General features: G+C 45.2%; 1 protein-coding gene across 1 annotated transcript in view; it reads right to left on the bottom strand.

The window, feature by feature from the left end:
• LOC121522553 (titin-like) overlaps positions 1–23260 on the bottom strand; it is an 86925-nt gene that overhangs the window by 47007 nt on the left and 16658 nt on the right. Inside the window, 26 exon segments of the mRNA XM_041807086.1 lie at positions 3488–3676; positions 3823–3942; positions 4029–4313; positions 5574–5805; positions 5915–6083; positions 6157–6415; positions 6584–6757; positions 10472–10732; positions 11174–11434; positions 11527–11790; positions 11921–12181; positions 12260–12520; positions 12943–13206; positions 13290–13562; positions 14178–14444; positions 16479–16757; positions 16835–18531; positions 18675–18843; positions 18944–19108; positions 19190–19422; positions 19513–19754; positions 19868–20095; positions 22188–22330; positions 22444–22586; positions 22670–22867; positions 22982–23030. Coding sequence (XP_041663020.1) covers positions 3488–3676; positions 3823–3942; positions 4029–4313; positions 5574–5805; positions 5915–6083; positions 6157–6415; positions 6584–6757; positions 10472–10732; positions 11174–11434; positions 11527–11790; positions 11921–12181; positions 12260–12520; positions 12943–13206; positions 13290–13562; positions 14178–14444; positions 16479–16757; positions 16835–18531; positions 18675–18843; positions 18944–19108; positions 19190–19422; positions 19513–19754; positions 19868–20095; positions 22188–22330; positions 22444–22586; positions 22670–22867; positions 22982–23030 — 7086 coding nt within the window.

Below are 23260 nucleotides of genomic sequence, written 5' to 3'. Positions count from 1 at the left end.
ACATTTACGCAGCACAAGGGGCCGTCACGTTTCAGAGAGTAAGACACAGAATCCTCAACGTTCAAACGGTTGTAAAGCCAAATGAGAAACGGAGAGGGAACCCCCTTCATAACGCAATACAAGGGGCCGCCGCCTCTGTTGGTGAGCAGCAGCTCAGGCGGCAGTTTGATCAGGAAGTCAGGGCAGCCGCTGAGACGACGAGGCTCCACGTCAGGGAAGTACATGTGGCTGAGGAGGCTGAAAGGTCGCTGGGAAGATGGAGCCGACGGTCCCGGCTTGTCCACAGCCTCCTGCTTGTCATGGCTGTGGGGGTCTCTAGGGGTCTCCCTGTCTGCCTGAGACACTTTACGTACAGAATCGGCGGGAATGGGGGTTTCTGCTTTGAGATTTGCTTCTTTAGCTGGGTGAGGATAAAGTTAGGGAGAGGAATTAGGGGTCAGAGTTTAAAAGGCTATGACTGGAAACACTGAAGGGATTAGTGGGATGATGGATGAGGTTAGCCAGAAGCTGGGAACATCAGGAGGCTTGTTACTGTATTACAGTCTAACAGGAAATATTAAATACTGGGAGGAAGGGGCGGAGCAAGAGGAGCAGGTGAGGAGAGGATGGACCAGATGGAGTGAGAGTCAGAAAAAAGAAAGATTAACCACCTTCAACAGTCAGCTTGGCCGAGGAGCTGTTCTGGCCGTGTTGGTTGGTGGCCGTGCAGCGGTACACGCCCTGGTCTGCCACGCCAACACCCTGGATGATCAGGGACAACAGCCCCCCCATCTGAGAGCTCCTCACCCGCTCTGTGTCCGGCAGACTGTGGCCGTTATGATCCCATACCACCCCGGTGAAGGGCTGCCCGCCGAAGGAGCAGCTGAACTCGGCCATCTCTCCGCTCTTCACCCGGATGTCGCTCATCTCCATCAGCAGCTCGGGTCTGGTCGAGAGCTTGATACCAAAGCTGCTCTCAGAGCTCCTCTCCACTGAGCTCACACTCTCCATCTGAATCTCAACAGTCCTCCAAGACATGGAGGAGCTCTCAGAGAGCGACTCAGAAAACTCCACCCTGTGGGCACTCTGACCCACGGACCCAGAGCTGAACGCTTCTCTCTGAGTCTCTCTAGCTAAGGCTTTTTCATCTGGGCAATAAGAAAGAGTAGAAGAATTAGGTCAACACAGCATTCTGCCAGCTTCTTCACGTTACTGAGTCACACCGTGTTTGCAGAGGGAGCAGCCAGGGTGGAGCGCTGAGCATCAGTGAGAGAGTGGACAGTGGCTGTTTCCACTGTCAGTCATGCAAGCTTGATTGGAGATAAATTCACAGTAAAACCAGAATGTCGGTGCCTAAGAGTGAGGAGCCTGGAACACTTCCAGGAGTCTCTAATGTCAGGCAGGAAGAGATGACAGGCATGCACCACAGGAGAGGGGATGATGATGTTTGCTTTGGATGTCAGGACACAAACACTCCGGGTTAGGGTCTGAGTGGGAGACCATGTTCACCATGCAGGCTCGCGTCAAAACCCTTATCAGACTCATCCTCACAGTCTGCATATCCTGAAAGATCTTACCGTGAGAATTAGAGGACTACATTCTTTAACTGTCAGATGTGACTTCAGGTAACCCTTTAACACCTGTGAGACCATGCAACCTTTCTCCTGAAATCCACCTGACCTGATGTGTCACTAACTGTGAACGTTTCAGCTTTCCTCTCCTGCCTTCCCTCTCTCTCTCTCTCTCTAATAGGGCTGAATGGTTTGCAAAAATATTCTTATTTCGATTTTTTCCCCAATATTGCGATTTAATGTGCGATTATTTTTAGGTTCCCCAGCTTACATGTTGTTTAACAAACACAAGCAATAAATCCCTCTGTATTAAAAAGAGCACCGTATTAGATAAACAGAACTAGGAATACATAACTTTAAAAAAAGAAAAGGCATTTTGATCCTTATCTTTTCTTGTTATTCTTGTTTTGAATAAGAAAAACCCATACATGAGGGATAAAAATCCACAAAAGAAACCCTGTTTGCATAAAGTGTAGAGCAGTGACACTCAACATGTGGCTCTTTTATGTCCTAATCTGAAATATCATTCCCCAGAAAACCTTAAAAAAAACTGTTTTTGCCATTTTCACTATTTTTGCCACTTTCCCCCATTTATTCCACTGTAATCCCATTCTTTTGCCCTTTTTCACCATTTTTTGCCCATTTAAGCTACCTTTTGCCAATACATACCACTTGTTTCCAATTTTTTGTTCATTTTTGCTACTTGTGACTGCTTTCTGCCCATTTTAGTCACTTCTTTTGCCACCTTTAACTTGTTTTGATTATACTTCATGCCATTTTTGTCACTTTTCACCTCTTAGATTGTGGCTCTTGCAAAGGTATTTTTCAACAGTTTGGCTCTTTGGTTGAGCAGGGTAGAGTAACACTGCTGTAGAGCATAAAACATCTACTGCAAAAAACTGTATCTGGTATTCTGACACAGTTCAGGTTAAAGAAATATTGCATTGCATGCGATTAGAATATTGCAGCAGGCCATATTGTGATTTAATCTAATTTGCAATTAATTGCCCCGCCCTACTCTCTAACACAGTGTTGTGGGTTTATGTGGATTCACACCGTGGATCTTTAGAGATGAAGGATATCAGGAGTCACAGCCACATGAAGCTGAAACCATTCCTTCTATCTGATTCTCACAGACTTGTTTATCAGGGTCCTGGATTAAAGGATGGATCCACCATTTCTTTGTCTTTCTTCCAGAGATGAAGAACCACTGAACTGTTTAATGTGCTTGTTAACTCTATTTTGTCAAGAACTGTCCACATTAGAGTGTGTGTGCATGGTTTCTGAGCATTTACTGGATGAAGGATCTGTAAAAAGGACCTGAAAAAACCAGCAGACTCAGTGAAGAAAGGCCTTTAGTGTGAACCTTTCTGCTGTTTGTTGGTCTTGTTGTAGCTCTGGAGACTCTTTGATAGTCGTCTGTTTTCAGTAAGAGCTGCACGTAGAGACAGGAAGGCTCTACAGAAGCATTTATCCTAATCTCACCTCTGCAACATTGGTCACATCTCCACATGGTTAGCTAAAAACAGCCTCGCTTTAGCTCTACATCCACTCAACAAAGGCCTTCTGGGTGCCGTGGAGCCAAAGGTTGGTGGACTCCAACAACGATGGAGGTCTCCTGAGTTTGTTAGTCTACATTTTCTCTGCAGGCTCATCTAAGGTGTGTCAGCCATCTTTGTTCATGTTCACCAGTCTGTAGAGGAAGAGGATGTGAACATGCATGTGCTGTAGCGAGGACGGCGTTTTAGGATCCGTGTGCACTCACGTTATGTTAAGGTTGCCGTCTGAACACAGAACTATCTCAGTGGACTGTATTTACACTGAGCCTCCCTGGTCACAAACATGCTGGATGAGGAGACCATGACGGTTATTCAAGCTCATGCAATGAAGAGAAGTGTTAAAGTTTCAGCGCGACTCTAAAAGCCTCAGATACTCACCATCAATGTGGATAGTGGCCGAGCTCGTGGCCATTCCAGCAGAATTAGTGACCACACATGAATATTCTGCTTCATGGCTGGGCTGGACTCTGGAAATGTCCAGCTGGAAGATGTCCCCATAATGAGACATCTTAAAGACGTCTGACTGTCTGATCTCTCTGTCATTACAGAACCAAGAAACCTGCAGGTCTGTGGAGACAACGTTCATGTCCAGTCAGAATCGGTGGATAATCTGCTAAAAGCTAAAACAGAGCTGCAGAGATGATGGGAGCCATCCAGCTTCAGTGGAGCTGGAAACAGAACTCCTTTATTATAAAAACAGAGGTGGTCACTACCTTCCCCAGAGATGGTGCACTGGAAACGGGCAGAATGTCCCTCTGCAACCAGGACGTCCCGGATAGGAGCCACAAGGACCGGAGCAGAGACCCGCACCATATGTTCGACCACCTCAGGAACTGAAGATACAAGCAGCAGCAACATCATCAGTACAGGTGAGCTAGAAGAAACGTGACTCACAGTCCTGCGTGGAGTCTTCTCGTACCTTCCACAGTGAGAGGGGCAGAGCTTGTCGCCTCTCCGTAGTCGTTCTTGGCTTCGCAGCTGTAGACGGCGGCGTCCTCAGGGAAGACCTCCAGCAGCATCAGCGTGTGCTCGTCTTCGTCATGGAGGAACTTGCACTTGTAGCTGGTGGCCAGAGCCTGGGAGTCTTTGTACCAGGACACCTGAGGCTGTGGGATACCGCCGACCTGCACAGAGAAACGCACCGACCTGCCGGATGTGGCGGTCTGGGGCTCCATGTGGCGGACGATCTGAGGAGGCTCCGGCACTGGAGACAGGAGAGATGGAGCTCAGGATCTCAGGAGATACGACAGGATGTTTGTAGAATGCAAAGAGCAGAAATCAAATGTAAGGAGTCTTTGCTGTTGATAACTGAGGAGTGTATTTCAGTGTTTTTTACATCCTGACTTCTTGATTTCAGTCTCATAGTTTTCAGCAGTCTTTCCATTCAGACCTGTCTTTGGTCTCTGACCTGCCTCCTGGTTCTTAGATTTCTCTGAGCTCTAAACGTCTGACTGATCCCTAATCTTTATCTGATGATCAGATCTCCCAAATCCATCCTCGTCTGTGGCGTACGAAACTTTCTCTGAGCTCTTAACGTATTTCTGCTGACAAACCGACCAATAGGAAACAGGTAGAGGATGGACCAATCAGGTTAGAGCTCAGAGAAAGTTCTGTACGCCACAGACAAAAATTAGAGTCAATTTGACAAAAGCTGCATTTCCATTATAGTTTTCACAAAATAAAAGTAATGTTTTTTAAATTTCGACTAAGTACAGTCACGCTCTGAATGTGTTTTCATTGAAGGGAGTTGTGGGCATGAGCCTTCCAATTCTTGTGAAATCTCATCTCACATTCCCGCTGCAGGGAAGCTGGACGTTCAAACCTGTGGCGTGTTCATACGGTTCTGATTACATGTACCGCGGTCGCCATGATAATTTTGAACAAAAGACGAAGGAAATGGATGATAGTTCAGAGGAAAAGTCTGTATGTGTGGAAAAAGCCACGTATAAGGGTTAAAGTTTGATGTTAAGAAAAGTCTCGTCTCCTCTTCTGTCCTCATGTACCGCACCATGTTGTCTCGGATTGGCTGGTCATGTGACACCGTACGTCACTCGTAAATACAGAAAAAGTGTTTCCATTACACTTTTGGGATATATTTCTATATCGAAAACCTCCTCATGGGAGGGTAAAAACTTTTCAGCGATATCAAAGAGGTTTTTTGAAAATTCAGGTGTTTCCATAACCAGTTTTTAACTGCCCTATTTAGATTTTGAGCATTTCTAAGAGTGATGGAAAGTCAGCTAGTGAAGCAGAACCAGCCTGAATGAGAGGAGGATGGATTTAGAAGATCATCAGCTAAAGATTAGAGATTAGAAATCTAAGAACCAGGAGACAGGTTTAGACAGGTCAGAATGTTAAAATATGCTCCTGAGTCTTGCACCAATACTGACTCTGTGAAAATGTGGCTTCAGTGTCTGATCTGCAGAAGTGAACTGATTTGTTGTTGATGTTTGGGGTTGCTTACATCTAACGTGGAGGTGCATGGTGCTCCTGTTCTTGCCAGCTAAGAAGGTGTACTCGCCGGCGTCGCTCCTGTACGTCTCAGAGATGGTGAGGCGGTGCAGCTTCCTGATTGTGGCGTAGTTGAACCTCTCCTCCATCGAGAACTGGATCTCCACGCCATTCCTCATCCAGTGACCCTCCACGTCGTCCTCGTTCACCTCGAACTCAAAGGTCGCTCTCTGTTTCTCGACGACCTGCAGAAACACGAGTAGATTTAAGAACGGCTGGAACGCCGGAGCATCTTCACGTCTGAACCACCCGTAAAAACGTCTCTGCTCTCATATTTCTATCAGTCAAACTCACTGTGATGTCTCTGCTGACTGGCTCTGAGATTTTCACGTCCCGCCCCTCAACTCCCAGATGGCCAACAGACATGCTGGACCCGGCGACGGCGGTGTATTCTCCAGCATCAGACAGGCGAACGGACGGCAGAACCAGGCGGTGCACAAATTTATCTGAGGTCATCTTATACCTGCAGGAGAAAGAAGAGTTTACGGGGCCTGTCGTTGTTCTCTGATGTCTAAGGTGACATATGAGTCACGTACCTGTCAGACATCTCCAGCTCCTGGCCGTCCTTCATCCACATCACCTGGATGTTAGGCTCAGAAACTTCACACTCAAATGTGGCTCTCTTTTTCTCCGTGATCTTCAGGTCTTTAAGATGTTTGGTGAACTCAACAACACGAGCTGGAAGAAATACATGGAGCCAAACTCAAACATGTGCGCTAACAAATAACGTCTCTATAGTCTGAAGGAGTCTCTGAATGAAAGAGAAAAGCATTTTAAAAAAGATTGCCCTAAAGCCTGGAGGACCCTGAGGACAGTAGGGTTACTCTAGGGGTCCTAACAGCATGCTGGTGATCATGGAGCTTCAGGTTAGCAGACATACTCAGACCCATCTTTAAGGTCTCTAATGTGATCTGGAGCTTTACGTGGTCCTCTTTACTTCTACTCTCTGATCAAACCACATGCTGAGGCTGTGAGTCAGCTGTCTGCAGCGAGCCTGGCATCTGTCCGTGGACCGGATCTCCACGCCGTTCTTCAGCCACTTGTACGTGATTCCCTCGTAGTTGACGTTCACCTCAAAGGTGACCGTGTCTTTCTCCTGAGCGTTCAGGTTCTCCAGCATGGTGGTGATGAGGATGGCTGGTAGAGGATGAAGGTGACGGTTAGTTCAACTAAACCTACATCTGAATTTTATCATGGAAATGGAACGTTTCTGATCAGTCGTTGTAGCATTTAAATCAAGCCAGAGATCCTTTCATTTTCTGATTAATGTAAAGAACATCATCTCAAAAACATTCATGCTTTAACAGCACATCACCTGTAACTGTGAGTCTATCTGCAGGCCTGCAGTGGTCGGGGGCTGCAGGAATAATATTCTCTGGTTGTCTGCACGCCGCCGCGGCGTTGTCTTATCTATCTTATCTTTCTTATCTAATCTGTCCAGAACACTTTTGGTGATTTGTCTGAAACTTCACACTAATGCCCGTGGTAGTTTAAGGACTAATACTGTGGGGGATTTTCTTCAAATATTCACTTTGATGCAAAAAGAATATAGGAGCTGCTGTCAGTGATTCTAGTTTATCCATCTTTAACCCTCTCTGCTGTCAGTTATTCTAGTTTATCCATCTTTAACCCTCTCTGCTGTCAGTTATTCTAGTTTATCCATCTTTAACCCTCTCTACTGTCAGTTATTCTAGTTTATCCATCTTTAACCCTCTCTACTGTCAGTGATTCTAGTTTATCCATCTTTAACCCTCTCTGCTGTCAGTTATTCTAGTTTATCCATCTTTAACCCTCTCTGCTGTCAGTGATTCTAGTTTATCCATCTTTAACCCTCTCTGCTGTCAGTTATTCTAGTTTATCCATCTTTAACCCTCTCTACTGTCAGTTATTCTAGTTTATCCATCTTTAACCCTCTCTACTGTCAGTGATTCTAGTTTATCCATCTTTAACCCTCTCTACTGTCAGTTATTCTAGTTTATCCATCTTTAACCCTCTCTGCTGTCAGTGATTCTAGTTTATCCATCTTTAACCCTCTCTGCTGTCAGTGATTCTAGTTTATCCATCTTTAACCCTCTCTACTGTCAGTGATTCTAGTTTATCCATCTTTAACCCTCTCTACTGTCAGTTATTCTAGTTTATCCATCTTTAACCCTCTCTGCTGTCAGTGATTCTAGTTTATCCATCTTTAACCCTCTCTGCTGTCAGTGATTCTAGTTTATCCATCTTTAACCCTCTCTACTGTCAGTTATTCTAGTTTATCCATCTTTAACCCTCTCTACTGTCAGTTATTCTAGTTTATCCATCTTTAACCCTCTCTACTGTCAGTGATTCTAGTTTATCCATCTTTAACCCTCTCTACTGTCAGTTATTCTAGTTTATCCATCTTTAACCCTCTCTACTGTCAGTTATTCTAGTTTATCCATCTTTAACCCTCTCTGCTGTCAGTGATTCTAGTTTATCCATCTTTAACCCTCTCTGCTGTCAGTGATTCTAGTTTATCCATCTTTAACCCTCTCTACTGTCAGTGATTCTAGTTTATCCATCTTTTTAAAAACTATAAGTAATATTTTCCTGTTTGATCAGGATGAAAAGTGAGTATAACAGTTAAGGTCATGGGTGGGAAAAGATTTATTTTACTTGGAAAAATTAAAATTACAAGCAGCAGCCTTTTTTAATCCAAGTCTCAGTCAGTCTCTTTACACACTGGTTCTGTTATTTTAGACCTCGCACACTGGGCCCAATGCCTTTTTTTTGCCTTCATTGTGAAAATTCATAGAATGTGGGAAATTGTTTTGTACTGTGTCTCTGTCACTCCTTTAAAATCCTGCTGGATTAATCCTGACAGAGAGATTCATTATCCGTCTCTTCAATTTGTCATCAATTTTCCTCCTGCGGCCACGTCCAGGGAGGTTGGCTGCAGTCCTGTGGATCTTAAATTTCTGAATAATATGGTCAACTGTAGTCACAGGAACATCAAGCTGCTTGGAGATGGTCTTATAGCCTTTACCTTTAACATGCTTGTCTATTATTTTCTTTCTAATCTCCTGAGACAACTCTCTCCTTGGCTTCCTCTGGGCCATGTTTAGTGTGGTACACACCATGTCACCAAACAGCACAGTGACTACTTGTCACCCTTTAAATAGGCCGACTGACTGATTACAAGTTTGTAGACACCTGTGATGCTAATCAGAGTTTGGTTGAACATGTCCCTATGGTCACATTATTTTCAATCTTTCCTAGGGGTACCATCATTTTTGTCCAGGCCTGTTTCATGATTTTGTTTTTTAAAATAATTCTGTTGCAGCACAGTTCAAAAGCAATGTATGATTTTCATGTGTTAATTTTCATTGAATTTTTATTTATTATCACTTTTGTCAAATTCAAGTTATTTCTGTGACCATTGTGGGTTTTTCTTTCATTAACAGAGGGGTACCAACAATTCTGTCCACGTGTGTACATAGGGTGTGCTTAACCAATCAGTCACCTGCACCCCAGGTCATTTTGATGAAAACTAAACTTAGTTTTAGTCATCACAGATCTACTTTTGTTAGTCTCAGTCTAGTTTTAGTCATCACAGATCTATTTTTGTTAGTCTCAGTCTAGTTTTAGTCATCACAGATCTATTTTTGTTAGTCTCTGTCTAGTTTTAGTCATCACAGATCTATTTTTGTTAGTCTCAGTCTAGTTTTAGTCATCACAGATCTATTTTTGTTAGTCTCAGTCTAGTTTTAGTCATCACAGATCTATTTTTGTTAGTCTCAGTCTAGTTTTAGTCATCACAGATCTATTTTTGTTAGTCTCAGTCTAGTTTTAGTCATCACAGATCTATTTTTGTTAGTCTTAGTCTAGTTTAGTCATCACAGATCTATTTTTGTTAGTCTCAGTCTAGTTTTAGTCGTCACAGATCTATTTTTGTTAGTCTCAGTCTAGTTTTAGTCATCACAGATCTACTTTTGTTAGTCTCAGTCTAGTTTAGTCATCACAGATCTATTTTTGTTAGTCTCAGTCTAGTTTTAGTCATCACAGATCTATTTTTGTTAGTCTCAGTCTAGTTTAGTCATCACAGATCTATTTTTGTTAGTCTCAGTCTAGTTTAGTCATCACAGATCTATTTTTGTTAGTCTCAGTCTAGTTTAGTCGTCACAGATCTATTTTTGTTAGTCTCAGTCTAGTTTTAGTCATCACAGATCTATTTATGTTAGTCTTAGTCTAGTTTTAGTCGTCACAGATCTATTTATGTTAGTCTCAGTCTAGTTTTAGTCATCACAGATCTATTTTTGTTAGTCTTAGTCTAGTTTTAGTCATCACAGATCTATTTTTGTTAGTCTCAGTCTAGTTTAGTCATCACAGATCTATTTTTGTTAGTCTTAGTCTAGTTTTAGTCGTCACAGATCTATTTTTGTTAGTCTTAGTCTAGTTTAGTCATCACAGATCTACTTTTGTTAGTCTCAGTCTAGTTTTAGTCATCACAGATCTATTTTTGTTAGTCTTAGTCTAGTTTTAGTCGTCACAGATCTATTTTTGTTAGTCTCAGTCTAGTTTTAGTCGTCACAGATCTATTTTTGTTAGTCTCAGTCTAGTTTTAGTCGTCACAGATCTATTTTTGTTAGTCTCAGTCTAGTTTTAGTCGTCACAGATCTATTTATGTTAGTCTCAGTCTAGTTTTTGTCAAGGAAAAAAGGCCCTTAGTTTTAGTCAATGACATCAACGGTGGTTATAAGGACACAGGCTTCATTTCATTTATAAATCAAGGACCTAACTGTAAAAAAAGAGTTAGATTTGGATTTTTCTTGGATGGATGTGTTCTAAATCTCAGCTGGTAATAATAAACAGTGATGGAAACCAACGTACGGTTAACGGTCAGCGTAGCGGACACTCGGTCGTTCCCGCAGACGAAGGTGTACTCTGCAGAGTCGTCCCTGCTGGTGTTCATGATCTTCAGCTGGTGGATTTTCCCCTGGACGACGATCCTGAACTTCTCGCTCATCTCGATCTCCACGCCGTCTTTCAGCCAGGTGGTTGGCACGTTGAAGTGAGAAACTTCACACTCGAACATCGCCTCCTTGGTCTCTGGGACTGCCACGCTCTTCAGCGGTCTGGTGATGCGCAGGGCTGAGGGGAAATCACAGGAGGAAGCTCACTGATACGTACTTTCTAGACTCAGTCCTGGTGGAACCACTGCTCTACTTTTGTCAGAACATTGTGTGCCATTTAAAAAGTGTCTGCTGCCTTTATGGAGATGATGTTTCCTCTGAATTACATGGTAAAAGCAGTGTCAGGTCAAAAACATACAGTAGGCTCAACCTGAGGCTGATTTGGCCTCTCAGTGTGAATAAAAATGTTCAAAACTTCTTAGAAATTTCCTCTCAGTGTCTGCACCTTCGAAATTTAACAAAAACTTGGTTAAAGATCTGAAGATTCTCTGGTACAGCCAGTCCTAGCAGACAATATGAGGATCTCTGGTAGAGAAGCGTTGTTCTAGAAAGTGTTTGTTAACGCAGTGACAGAAGGTTCACGTCTCATGTAGTTTAATCTGTCACGTTAGAAACTTACACTCAACAGAGAGGCGAGCGCTGCATTTAAGGTGTCCCACCATCAGCGTGTACTCTCCCTCCTTGCTGTTGTCCACGTCCTGGACGATCAGTTTGTGGGTCTTCTTCTCAGAGAGCATCCTGTAGTGCTCACTGGGCTTCAGCTCGGTGTTGTTGAACATCCATTTGACAGGGATGTCGTCCTCAGAGAGACCCACCTCAAACATGGCGGTGGCTCCCAGCAGAGAGGTCACATCTTTGGGCTTCTTCAGGATCTTGATGGCTGTGGGAACATGTCATTGTTTAATGGTTTATTTCTGGACACACCGTTGTTTGACGTTTTGTGTTGCTAATATTTGCGCAGGTGTTGCTTACTCTCAACGTTGAGCCTGGCGTTTGCTCCCAGCTTGCCCAGTTTAAAAGCGTAGACCGACTCGTCCTGTGTGGTGCAGTTCTTGATCGTCAGGGTGTGGACAGTGCCTTCGATGGTGATCTCATATTTATCGCTGGGCTGGATCTCCACGCCGTTCTTGATCCACTGAGCTCCCCTCACATCCTCGTGGGTCAGCTCCAGGCTGAACACGGCGTCCTGAGTCTGGACCACATTCAGGTTCTTCAGGGTCTTCTTGATCTTCACGGCTGTGGAGAAATAATGAGGGGTTAATCCAGGGGTCACTGGTGTCAATGGAGTCCAGATCTGGACTCTGATCAGACGCCACACCAGATGAGAACCAGTTATGTAAGGTAACAAGCTCTTTGCTAGACCTACCCTCCACTTTCAGGGTGGCTGTGGTCTTGGAGGTGGCCACCTGGTAGGTGTACTCTCCGATGTCGGTGGCTTTGGTGATGTTGATGACGAGGCGTCTGACGGCGCCGTTCACCTCGCTCACCGTGTTCTCGTTAAAGTCCACAGGTTGTCCGTCTTTCAGCCATCGGCCCTCAGCGGTGGGGTTGGCAACTTCACACTCCAGCACGGAAGTCTGGGAGTCGGCCACCACCAAATCACGCAGCGGCCTTTTGATAGCGCCACCTGGTGACCAGCGACAGTCAATGATCAGTCAGAGCCTGGCACTGAGACTCAGTATAACGGTGTAGTATTGTAGCTCACCTGTCACTGTGAGCATAGCAGTGCTCATCTTCTCTCCAGCAGCGAACATGTACTCGCCCTCTTCATCCACCATGGCGTTCATGACCGTCAGGGTGTGGCGCTTGTTCTTGGACTCCATCTTGTACTTGGCGCTGGCCTTCAGCGGCTGCCTTTTGAAGGTCCAGAAAGGGTCAATGCCAGGGTGGGAAACCTCGACCTCGAAAGTGACGTTCTCAGACTCTGAGCACTGCTTGTCTGACATCGGCTTCACGATCTGGACCGCTGTGGAGGTGCAAGAGAAGCAAATATCCAACAGGTCATCCCCCATATTCAGACTCTGACATTTTCACTGTCAAAGAGGAATGTTTTTAGTGCTGACCCCTTCATTTTCTTGGCTTTAAGAGTAAATCTGGCAAAGGTCATCATGTCGTTTAACCTTTATCCAATCAAGACATGACTATGTGTTAGTCCCATTTGTGGCATTTACCCCTACCCTTGTTTTCCAGTGCCCCTACAAAGTGTAAATGGTGTAATACCCCCCTTACTAAATGGGACGGCCCTGCTAGTTCCCTGATTAGTCATCAGTCACCGTGTGCAGAACTGTAGTCCTAGTACCTCTCCATTCCTACAAGACCTAGAACCAAACGTGGGGATAGTGCAGAGTGCAGTGAAAGCAGTAATCAGTCCCTGCTCATATGTCTTACTCTGAACAGTAAGCCTGCAGCTCGTGTCTGCACGGCCAACAACCAGTTTGTAGTGTCCCTCATCGGAGGCAAACGTCCTGTTGAAGACCAGACGCTGCTTGGCTCCCTTGGCCACCATCTGGATGCGGTCGCTTGGCGTCAGCAGCTGGTCGTTGTGGTACCATTTGACAGAGCTGATGTCCTGAGCAGAGATCTTGGTCTCCATGACTGCTTTGGTTCCCTCAACAGCACTGATGTCCTTCAGTGGGATCAGGATGCCGATTGCTGCAACACAAAATAAAATGTGTAACGTTTGGTTAAAGCACGATAGATCTTTTAGGAGAAACAGGAAGTGTGTGTTGTCTTACTCTGGACGACCAGCTTAGCAGTGGTGGAGATGCCATGATCAGGAACCACAAAGGAGTACATCCCGTAGTCGTCTTTGGTGGTGTCTTCGATCAGGAGTTTGTGGATCTGTCGGTCGATAACAATGTGCACACGATTTGAAGCAGTGATTGGCTGCCCGTTCTTCTGCCAGGATCCCTCAACGTTCTCCTGGGAGAACTTAACCTCCATCTGAGCGATGTCGCCCTCGCAGACGGTCAGGTCGGCCAGAGGCTGCATGAGCGTCACCGGGCGCACTGAAACAGACCAGATATGTCAGGAACACTGGGACAAAACCTGCTATATCCAGGATGTTCTACATGTTCTAAGCACAATCGTAAACCAGCCCAGCAGCTGGAAGAATTCTGGACAGGTCTGCCCTGAAGACCCATGGTTTTACCAGGCGTATAGAGCGTCATAGTAACTGACAATCAAGACCACATCTGGGAGTCTTCACAACCTACTGATAGAAGGTCTAGCATGTTTGATTTTCTCTGTCTTCTCTCTTTGATCTGCCACAAGTGTTTACGAAACCATCACAAAGAAGAAGAATGATGGGATATAGCTCTGACAGCATCCCAGCCTTTAATGTGTCGTTAACGGACAACCCCAGCAGACTGAAAGAAGAAGAATGATGTCAAGAACCAGCAGACAAACTACTGAAACCCAGTAATGGATGTTAGCATTAGCACCAGGATAGCGTCCCTGTTGCTTCTAACATCATCTCATCAGTTATGATACTTGGTTGGTACCACTGAGTAGCCATGATTTTATGGCCCTGCGACCGCCACACAGACCACTATAACAGGCAAAAAGGCCTCGGCATTGTTCTGGTGTTGGGGCATTTAGCCATGGTCGCTTTTAAAACTCACATTTCATCTTCAGCGAGGCGCTTGTCTTCAGCTCTCCCACTTTGAAGGTGTATTTTCCCTGGTCCTCCTTCTTGACGTCTTTCACGGAGAGGGTGTGTCTTCCACGGCGGGAGGTCATAAGGTATTTACCGCTGGGAGAGATCATGTTCTCCCCAAAGTACCAGGTTCCTTCAGCATCCTCACGGGACACGACACACTCGAACTCTCCAGAGTATGTCTCAGGTACTTCTGTGCTCTCCAGCTGCTTCACGATCTCCAGCGGGGCTCCTGGTGAAACAAAGCACCAGGGGTATGTGAGTGAGAACAGTCATCAGACAACACACAGAGCCACTAACAGGTTCTCTCTCTGTTTCTAAAACCTCACTGAAGTGAACATAATCACAGTTCAGACCATGCATGTTTGCTACCATAGCATCGGCACGTTTGGTGCTTCTTGTACAAATGAGACATGACCATGGAAAATAATAAAATGATTTACAGGCATCTGATGCTGACATTTCAAGCTGTGCAGGCGTTTCATATCCAAAATGTACACGTCAAAGGTTGCCATGGGGAATTTGTGGACAAGAATTTTTATAAAGCACTGGGATCCAGTCAGTATTATGACCTTTGACCTCAATGTGTGGGCAGGACAGACTGTCTATGGAGCTAAACAGTAACTACCCACGTTTTTGGTTTGGCTCTGGTTCTGGACGTAAATTTCCCTGTTAAAATCCCCACTGATATTTCAGAGAGTCCTTAAACCAATATTTTACCCCAGAACCAAACCAACCAGCTACCTGGATACCTGAGACGCTTCAACTACGTGAAAAAAATTGAATTGGAAAAGAAAGGCCAAGGTACAACATGTGGGCATTATTGTTTCCAGGAGTGAAGGAGCTACACAGCCCACAATCCATTGCAGTTCCCATAATTCACTGCAAATGGTGGAGTAGCACGCTTCATTCAGTCGTCATTGACAGTTGATAGCCAAAGTCTGTGAAGTTGGTAAACATTTCCACAATAAGAACATACTCCACAAATCAGAGCTGTTGCTTTAAGACTGGAGGATTATGGGTAGTTCATTTGTTATTCTTCACACCAGGTGGATGTCAAACATGAGCATTTATCGTGTCTACCTCGGATGGCTGGTGACCAGTCAGATCTGCTGTGGCAGAAATAAATGTGAGCCTTTGGTAGTACCCTACAGCTTCTAGATCAGTGGTTTTCAAACTTTTCCCGCCCAAGGCGCACCTGAGGTTGAGCCAAAATCTCGAGGCACACCATATTTAAATTGATACAAAACAGAATTTTAAAATAATGCTACAGTCAAGGTGGGGATAAAGGGGAGAGCTTTCTGGGGCCCAGACAACTGGGGGATCATGGAGATGGCAAAAGTGGGCAAAACAAAGTCAGAAATGGGCAAAAATTGGAGAAAAAAAATAAAACAAAAAGAGGGCAAACAATGGGTTGAAATTGGCAAAAACTTGTTGAAAGTGTCAAAATAGTGGCAGAAATGGGCTACAAGTGGTCTAAAAGGGTTAAATGTTTTAAAAAGGTGGTAAAAATGGGTTAAAAGTGATAAAAAGAGCAAAAAAGTGGTCAAACAAAGGCAAAAGTGGGCAAAAATTGGCAAAATAGATCACAAGTGGAAGGAAAGTAGCAAAAAAGGGGTTAAAGTTACAAAAAGGTGGTAAAAATGGGTTAAATGTGACAAAAAGCCCCCAAAATGTGGCAAAATGGGTCAAAAGTAGAATAATAAAGTGGTCAAAATGCAAAACAAAAAAACCCCAGCAAAATTGTTTAAGTTGTCAAAAGAAGTGGCAAAAATAGGTAGAAAAATAGGTTAACTTGGTTAAAAATAGCACAAATAATCATTTCAACACCAATTTCAACCCAATAACAGCCTGCCATGCTTTTCAGCTCTTAGTGAGGGAACTGTTAGCCAGGATGCTAGCACCAATGCTACTGATCCAACACACATACACTGATATCGTCAATAAATCACAACTGGGGAGGTCCCACTCTCTGTGGTTTTCAGGGGTCCAGATTGTAGTAATAATGTATGGTAAAAATTCCCACGGCACACCTGGACTAGCCTTAAGGCTCACTAGTGGGCCTTGGTACACCATTTGAGCACCTCTGATCTGGATGATGTAACGGGCCAAGACTGGTGTGAACACTAGAACATGATCCCTGGAGGCTGATGAGAAACTAAATCGCTATCTGACGGTAGATGAGGGTCCTAGCACTGTCAGGTCCCTCACATCTAGATTCCACATGGACCTGCAGGTATCGATCAGCAGTTGTCCTTTCACCCACCTTCAACACTGAGCTTGGCGGTCGTTCTGACATCATCGTCGATAACCATGCAGGTGTATTCTGCATCGTCCCTCATGTCGATCATCAGCACTGACAGGAAGTGAACCTTCCTGTCCGAGTGCATCCTGTACTTGTCCCCGGAGTAAATTTCCGTGTTATCTTTCAGCCATTTGACCTTGACGAACGGCTCGTTGGTTTCACACTCAAAGGTAGCCATGGTGTCCTTCTCTTTGGCGTTGACATCCTCCAGCTTCTGTGTGAAGGTGATGACTTGCTTTCCTGTAAAAAGAGCGCCCTCTGTTAGAAACACAAACTCTTACACTGCAGAAATAAGTGGATAACGTCCAGTCTGCTACCTTGCACCAGCAGGAAGGCGTGGCTGGAAGTCTCTCCAGCCTTGCTGGTAGCTTTAACCATGATGCTAGCAGAATCCTCCGCTCTGACATCTCTGATCACCAGCTCGCACACGTGATCTTCAGGCCAGAACCAGCTGATGCGGTCAGACTTCTCCAGCTGAACACCGTTCTTGAACCACTGGCACTCAGGTTCTGGTCTACCAACAACACGGACTCTGAACTTGACCTCATCGCCCTGAGAGACGGTCTGGCTGGTGATGCGCTCCAGGATCTTTGGAGCTTCCATGCTGGCTGAGAGCTTGACTCTCTCTGGTTTTAGAGCTTTAGCTGTAACTTTGCGACGTTCTTCTTCCTTCTTTTTCTCAGCCTCCTCTTTCTCCTTGACACGGTGAGCCAGCTCCTCCTTGGTTTTCCTCAGGAGGTCCTCGTAGGAGTCGTCCCTCTTGCGTGCCTTGAGCTCCACTGCAGTGATGGATTCATAGTAGCCTTCCTCAGTCCTGCGCTTGAACTTGCTCCTCAGCTCCTCAGTCTCCTCTGTGGCCTTCTCATGGATAATTCTTTGAGCCTTCTTCAGTTTGACCACTTCTTTGAGCTGGGACTCTTCGGTGACTGCCTCAGCCTTCACCACCTCAAATGGAGTTCTTCCAGGTTCAGGTGCGGCCTCTATTAGCTTCCCATCAGCTGCACGGCGCAAATGTGTCCTGAAATCCTCTTTCTGCCCAATCTCGAGCTTCACAGTGTGCTCTGTTGAACCAACGATGTTGTCAGCCACCACTTTGACCTCTCCGGAGTCATAGGACTTGATTTCGGTGATCTCAAGATAATAGATGCCATCATAGCGGAGTCTGTATCTCTTGCTCTTGCGGATAAGTTGTCCGTTGAGGTACCAGTTCACCTTGGGGGCTGGATAACCGGTTACTCTGCAGCGGAATCTAGCTGTGTCTCCCTCCATAACATTGACTGGTTCAGGAAGAAGGACAATCTCAGGCTTGGTTTTCTCTGTCTCCTCTTCGGCTGTGACTCCAGAGGGTCCTCCCTCATGAGCCAAGCGTTCCATCTCATCGATACGGTGGGCTCCCTTCCTGCCTTCAGGAAGTTGGGATTCCTCAACAAGGCCCTTCTCGTCCTTGACGACAAGAGTGGCCGAGGTCTGGTCGACTCCGAACTTGTTTGTGGCTCTACAGGTGATGACACCGCTGTCTCTAGGGTAAGCAACCTCATAGTCAAGACTGCAGTATCCAAATTCATTGACCATGCGCAGTCTGTTAGCAGCTGCCAGGGGTTTACCGTCATGCAGCCACTCTACCACCATGGTGGGGTCACCAATGGGAGTCAGTCTGCACTCAAAGTGGGCTGGACCAAAGCGCTTCATGCGGACAGAGGTCAGCTTCTTCTTGAACTGAGGTTTCTGCTGCTTCTCTTTGTCGTAAAGGTCGCCCTCCTCCCACTGCTCTTGACCGTATCGTAGATGTAGAGGCTCCACCTCTGGAGGGGCGATCTCCTTGGCTTTGTAGGTTCCTTTGGGAATGATGAGCTTCCTCTCTGGTTCAGGTTCTACGTAATCCACCTCCACATTGACTCTGCAGCGAGTGGTGTCTCTGCCAGCCCTGTTGATGGCTGTAGCGGTGTACCAGGCGCTGTCTGAGCCGGTTGCAGAGGGAATCTGGAATTTGGCCTCTCCTCTTGTTCCGTCAACCCTAAAACGAGGATAAGATGCATTAAAATACCTTTTTTTAATCACAAAGAATGTTTGGAAGGGCAGTGAAAGGGGGCCCTAGCTCACTGATTGGTTCATTAGAAGAAGGTCAGATATTTCACATGAAAGTTCAGGAGGTCCTACCTGATGTTTGGGTGCTTGTGTGGGGTGATAATGTCGCTGTTCTTCAGCCAGACGATGTCAGGTAGGGGGTTTCCAATGGCTTTGACAGCCAGCTCAACCAGAGTACCCTGTTTGACACTGATATTCCTCAGCTTCTCAGTGAACTGGGGGCGCACCAAGGTTTCTTTGGCTGAAGTAGAAGAAGAAAAAACAGTTTTAAGAACCGTACGCCATCAGATGTACAGAGGAAGCCTTTTAAAGAAGTTCGGTCTCAGTAATGTCAATCTTACCATCGACCGTGAGAGTGACAGAGATGGATGAACGTCCAGCTCTGTTCTGGGCCACGACGGTCCACTCTCCAGAGTCCTCAGGCATGGCTGGGACGATGATCAGAGACTGGGTACCATCCTCTTTCACCACTATCTTGTGGGTGTAGTCGCTAACGACTTGTTGTCCTGAGAAGGCAACAAAAAGATTTGATTTTAGAAGACCAGCAATCATCGAAGATAGCAATGAGATAGATCTGTTCAACTCACCGTTGTGGAACCAGTATGTGTCCGGCATGGGTCTGCCGACAACCTTTAAGTCAAATCTGGCAGTTTGCCCCTCAGAGCATTTACATGAAGAAGGCTTCATGACAAACACAGGCTTGTAGAGTCTCTCCAGCTGAGCCTCGTCTGTCTCATCAAGCCTCCTGGCAGGAGAACGTCCAGGAGAACGGCTGGGAGAACGTCCAGGAGAGCGGCTCAGAGAACGAGGAGATGTGGACCTGAGGACAGGGTAGGTCAGTCTTACTAAGATTCCACAGTTCTTCTGAGTTCTCACTCTCTCCTCCTCCCCCCTTTGACAGAAATCTTACCTGATTCTCTGCACCGCCGGCTGTGGCGTGTATCTCTGAGGCGCTCCAGCTGCGGATGGCTCGATGTAGAGTTTTCCAGAGCTGACAGCATTTCCTGTCATGTTTGAGGCAAAGGCGGTGTACACGCCTTCATCCTCTGGTCCAACCACAGGCAGACGCAGGCTGGCTCGTCCATCCTGAAGAACCTCCATGTGATAGCGGTCGCTGGGCCTAATGCGCTGGCCATCTTTGAACCAGGCAATCTGGTTTCAAAGACAAAACATCAGCATATGACCACTGTGGAGACTTTGACAGAGGCGTCTCAGCTTAACAACACAAACCAGAATGACAGAAGCTAAACCTCAGACGTCTGTACCTTGGGGAGTGGAGCTCCAGCCATCTTGCAGTGGAAAGTCACTCCCATTCCCTCCATGATTCTGTAGTTTTTGACAGGCGTGTCAAAGGCAGGCTGCTGGGCCCCAGTGGGGGCAGCAGTCACGACTGTTTCTCCATCTTCAGTCACTATTTCAGTGTAGGTAATCTGCATGATACGTAGTTCAATCTCCTGGATGATTCTCAGCTCAATGGCAGAGAGATGGAACTCCTACAAACAGGATGAGAAAGGTACGCTCAGGTGTTCAAGAACTCTTGTCTGACTTAGCAGTGACTACCAGTCCACCAAAGCCAACTCTGTCATGCAAATTCATGGATAGAAGCATTAACGTTGTTTTAAAGATATATCTCTGAGCTTTTCATGCTTTTATTGATAGAGGAGGACAGAGGATAGAATCAGAAACAGGGATGAGAGTGGGGGAGAGACATGTGGGAAATGGTGCCTGGACTCAGCCTTCATGTTTCTGTTAGTTTTACATGTTTTTACATGTTTAAAAAGCTTTTTTAAAGCTTAAAAATGTGTCTTATTTAGGATATTCAATCTCTGGGGGGCAGATGGACAGCAACACTCTTCGACATCTTCTGGGGGATCCCACGGTGTTCCCAGACCAGGCAGGATATATAATCCCTCTAGAGCAGGGGTTTTCACAGTGTGTGAGGGTGAGCCTCTCCTAAGAAGAACGTATTCATCGGTGGACCCACACCCACAAAAAGGATTCAAATTAAAAATAAAGAAATAAAAAAATAAACAACATTTCAAACATTTATGTCTAATCATAAAACATTTTTAACATTATTTTTTTTTTATATTTTGGTTTGCGAATGTCCTAAACATCTGCCTTTCCTTCTTATTCAGTTATAATGCCATTAAATATTGAATTACTTACTTGAATTAATTATTGAATTTCCCTTCGGGGATAAATAAAGTTCTTGTATTCTTGTATTGTATTTTATTGTATTGTAAATACCCCTTTTCATATATTTTGGCCATTTTACAACTTTTTTTTGCTACTTTTCCCCATATTTGTCCTTTTTCACCATTTGCCCATTTAAGCTACCTTTCATCATTAAATATCCCTTTTTCCCTCAATGTTTTTGCTCATTTTTGTGACGTCTTTTTGCCACATTTTCCTAATTTTTGCCACTTTTATCCTGATCTTGCCCTTTTTTTCCCCAATTTTTGCCACGCTTGACTGCTTTTTGCCAATTTAAACTACCTTTGGCCATTAAAAACCACTTGTTTCATCTTTTATTGCCATTTTTTGCCACTTCTTTTTGCCACTTCATCCCATTTTTGCCCTTTTTCACCCTTTTTCTCCCAATTTTCACCCATTTAAGCGACCTTTTGTCATTAAATACCACTTTTTTCCTAGTTTTTGCCCATTTTAGCCACTTCTTTTTGCCACTTTTATCCCATTTTTGCCTTTTTCACCACGTTTTTGTCACTTTTCAACCATTTCAGCTACCTTTTGCCACTAAATACCACTTGTTTCCCCTTTTGTTGCCCATTTTTGCCACTCGTGGCTGCTTTTTGCCCATTTTAGTCACTTTCCACTCATTTTTTGGTCACTTCTCACCCATTTCTGCTACTTTCTCATGATTTTCCATTTTTGCCCCTTTTCACCCATTTTTTGCTGCCTTTTGACCATTTTGCCACCTTTAACCTATTTTTATTGCTACTTCCAGCTGTTTTTGCCTCTTTTCACCTCTTAGATTGTGACTCTTGCAAAGGTATTTTTCAATAATTTGCCTCTTTGGTTGAGTAACACTGCTCTATAGCATAGTCCCTATAGTAACTATAAGTTTATCCATTTTGCTCCATGCACAGCAGAGGTTCGCAAAGCAAATCACCTTTTTTCTAGTTTATGGTTCTGCGCCTCCCCTGAAGCTCTGCGGCGCCCCCCAGGGGAGGCCCACCTCACACTTTGAAAACCACTGCTCTAGTGCATTCTGGGTCTTCCTAGAACGGAGGAGGAGCAGCTCTAAATGTCTAAACTCCTCCCCCTGTCTCTCAGGCTGAGCCCAGACACCCTCCAGAGAAAACTCATCCCAGCAGCTTGTACCCCAGATCTCATTCTTCTGTCATTACCCAGAGACCAAAGGTGAAGGTTTGGGATGTAAACCAAGCAGTCAGTAGGAATGTTGGATTATTTAGAATGTGTTTTGGCCGTTCTCCACCTCCTCCTGACCTGGCATATGTTCCCATTCCTGATCTGACTTAGGATGTACTAGTCCTTCTGGTTTCTCCTTGAGAATAGTTAGCCCCCAAACCCCCGGTTGAAAACATGGTGTAGTGCTCTCACCTGTCCAGAGATAACGGTGGTTGTTAGCGGCATAGTTGTGACAACGACTGGGGGAACGTCTCCCACTTTGGGCTCCTGCACCACTGCTGTCACTTCAGTCTTAAAGGTAGCTTCCTGTTTCTTCATGTAAGCGTCGTATTCCTCTGTGAAAACAAAGCAGTTTGAGGATTTGACCTGCCATCCTAGTCTTATCTGCAGTCCTCTCTTTGCTTCACTTTTAATCTCTGGTGAATTTATCGATCAGTTGACAGCTCACCTTCTTCCAGCAGGCTGACGGATTCTGAGACCTCTCCCAGCTGGTTCTTGGCAAAAACAGAGTATTCTCCGGCATCATCAGCAAAGGTCATGGAGATCTCCAGCCTGCATACTCCAGTGTCCTTCTTGTAGGCCACTTTGTATCTGATAGGCCGTTTAAAGAAGGCTATTAAAAACTATTCTCAGAATATGAAATCCTGACCAGATGACCTGAATAAATCCCGTACCTGTATCCAGTAGTCAACGGTACACCACCCTTCTTCCAGATGATGTGAGGTTTGGGGCTTCCTCCAACCTGGCAGTCAAACACCACACTTCCTCCTTCCACCAGCTTCTGAATGGTCGGCTTCTTGATGAAGAAGGGAGCGGTGGCAGGGGCGTCGGCCTCAGCTGCCATGGCCTCCTCTCTGGCTTCTTCAGTTACTCTGAAAATAGAATTTTCCATATGGAACAACAGTTAGGTTTATGCAGAGAACAAGGGGAATCTGTTCCTGAGTCCACCAGTGATGCAGCTATTCAAGTTAAAGAAGATAACTCACAGTTTCTCTGCAGCTTCAACTTCCTCTCTGCTCTCGATTTCCTCGGACACTGAAAGAGAAAGACTGGGTTAAAAGACTAGACGGTAAAAAAACATGAAACATGTCTAAGGTGACCGTACATCTTGGTTTGACTGGAATGTCAGCTCCATGTTCCCAGTCCCAACAAACATCTATAAAACCATGAGATGTCCCAGTTTTATCCATGTGAAATAGAGGAACAATGCATTAGGTTAACAGCATGGGTAGTCTGTAGAGACGCTGAACTGTGCAGAACTTTTA

This window comes from Cheilinus undulatus, linkage group 15, assembly GCF_018320785.1.
Source record: "Cheilinus undulatus linkage group 15, ASM1832078v1, whole genome shotgun sequence".
In the NCBI taxonomy this organism is placed as follows: Eukaryota; Metazoa; Chordata; class Actinopteri; order Labriformes; family Labridae; genus Cheilinus; species Cheilinus undulatus.
This window is presented reverse-complemented; position numbering and strand designations above follow the sequence as displayed.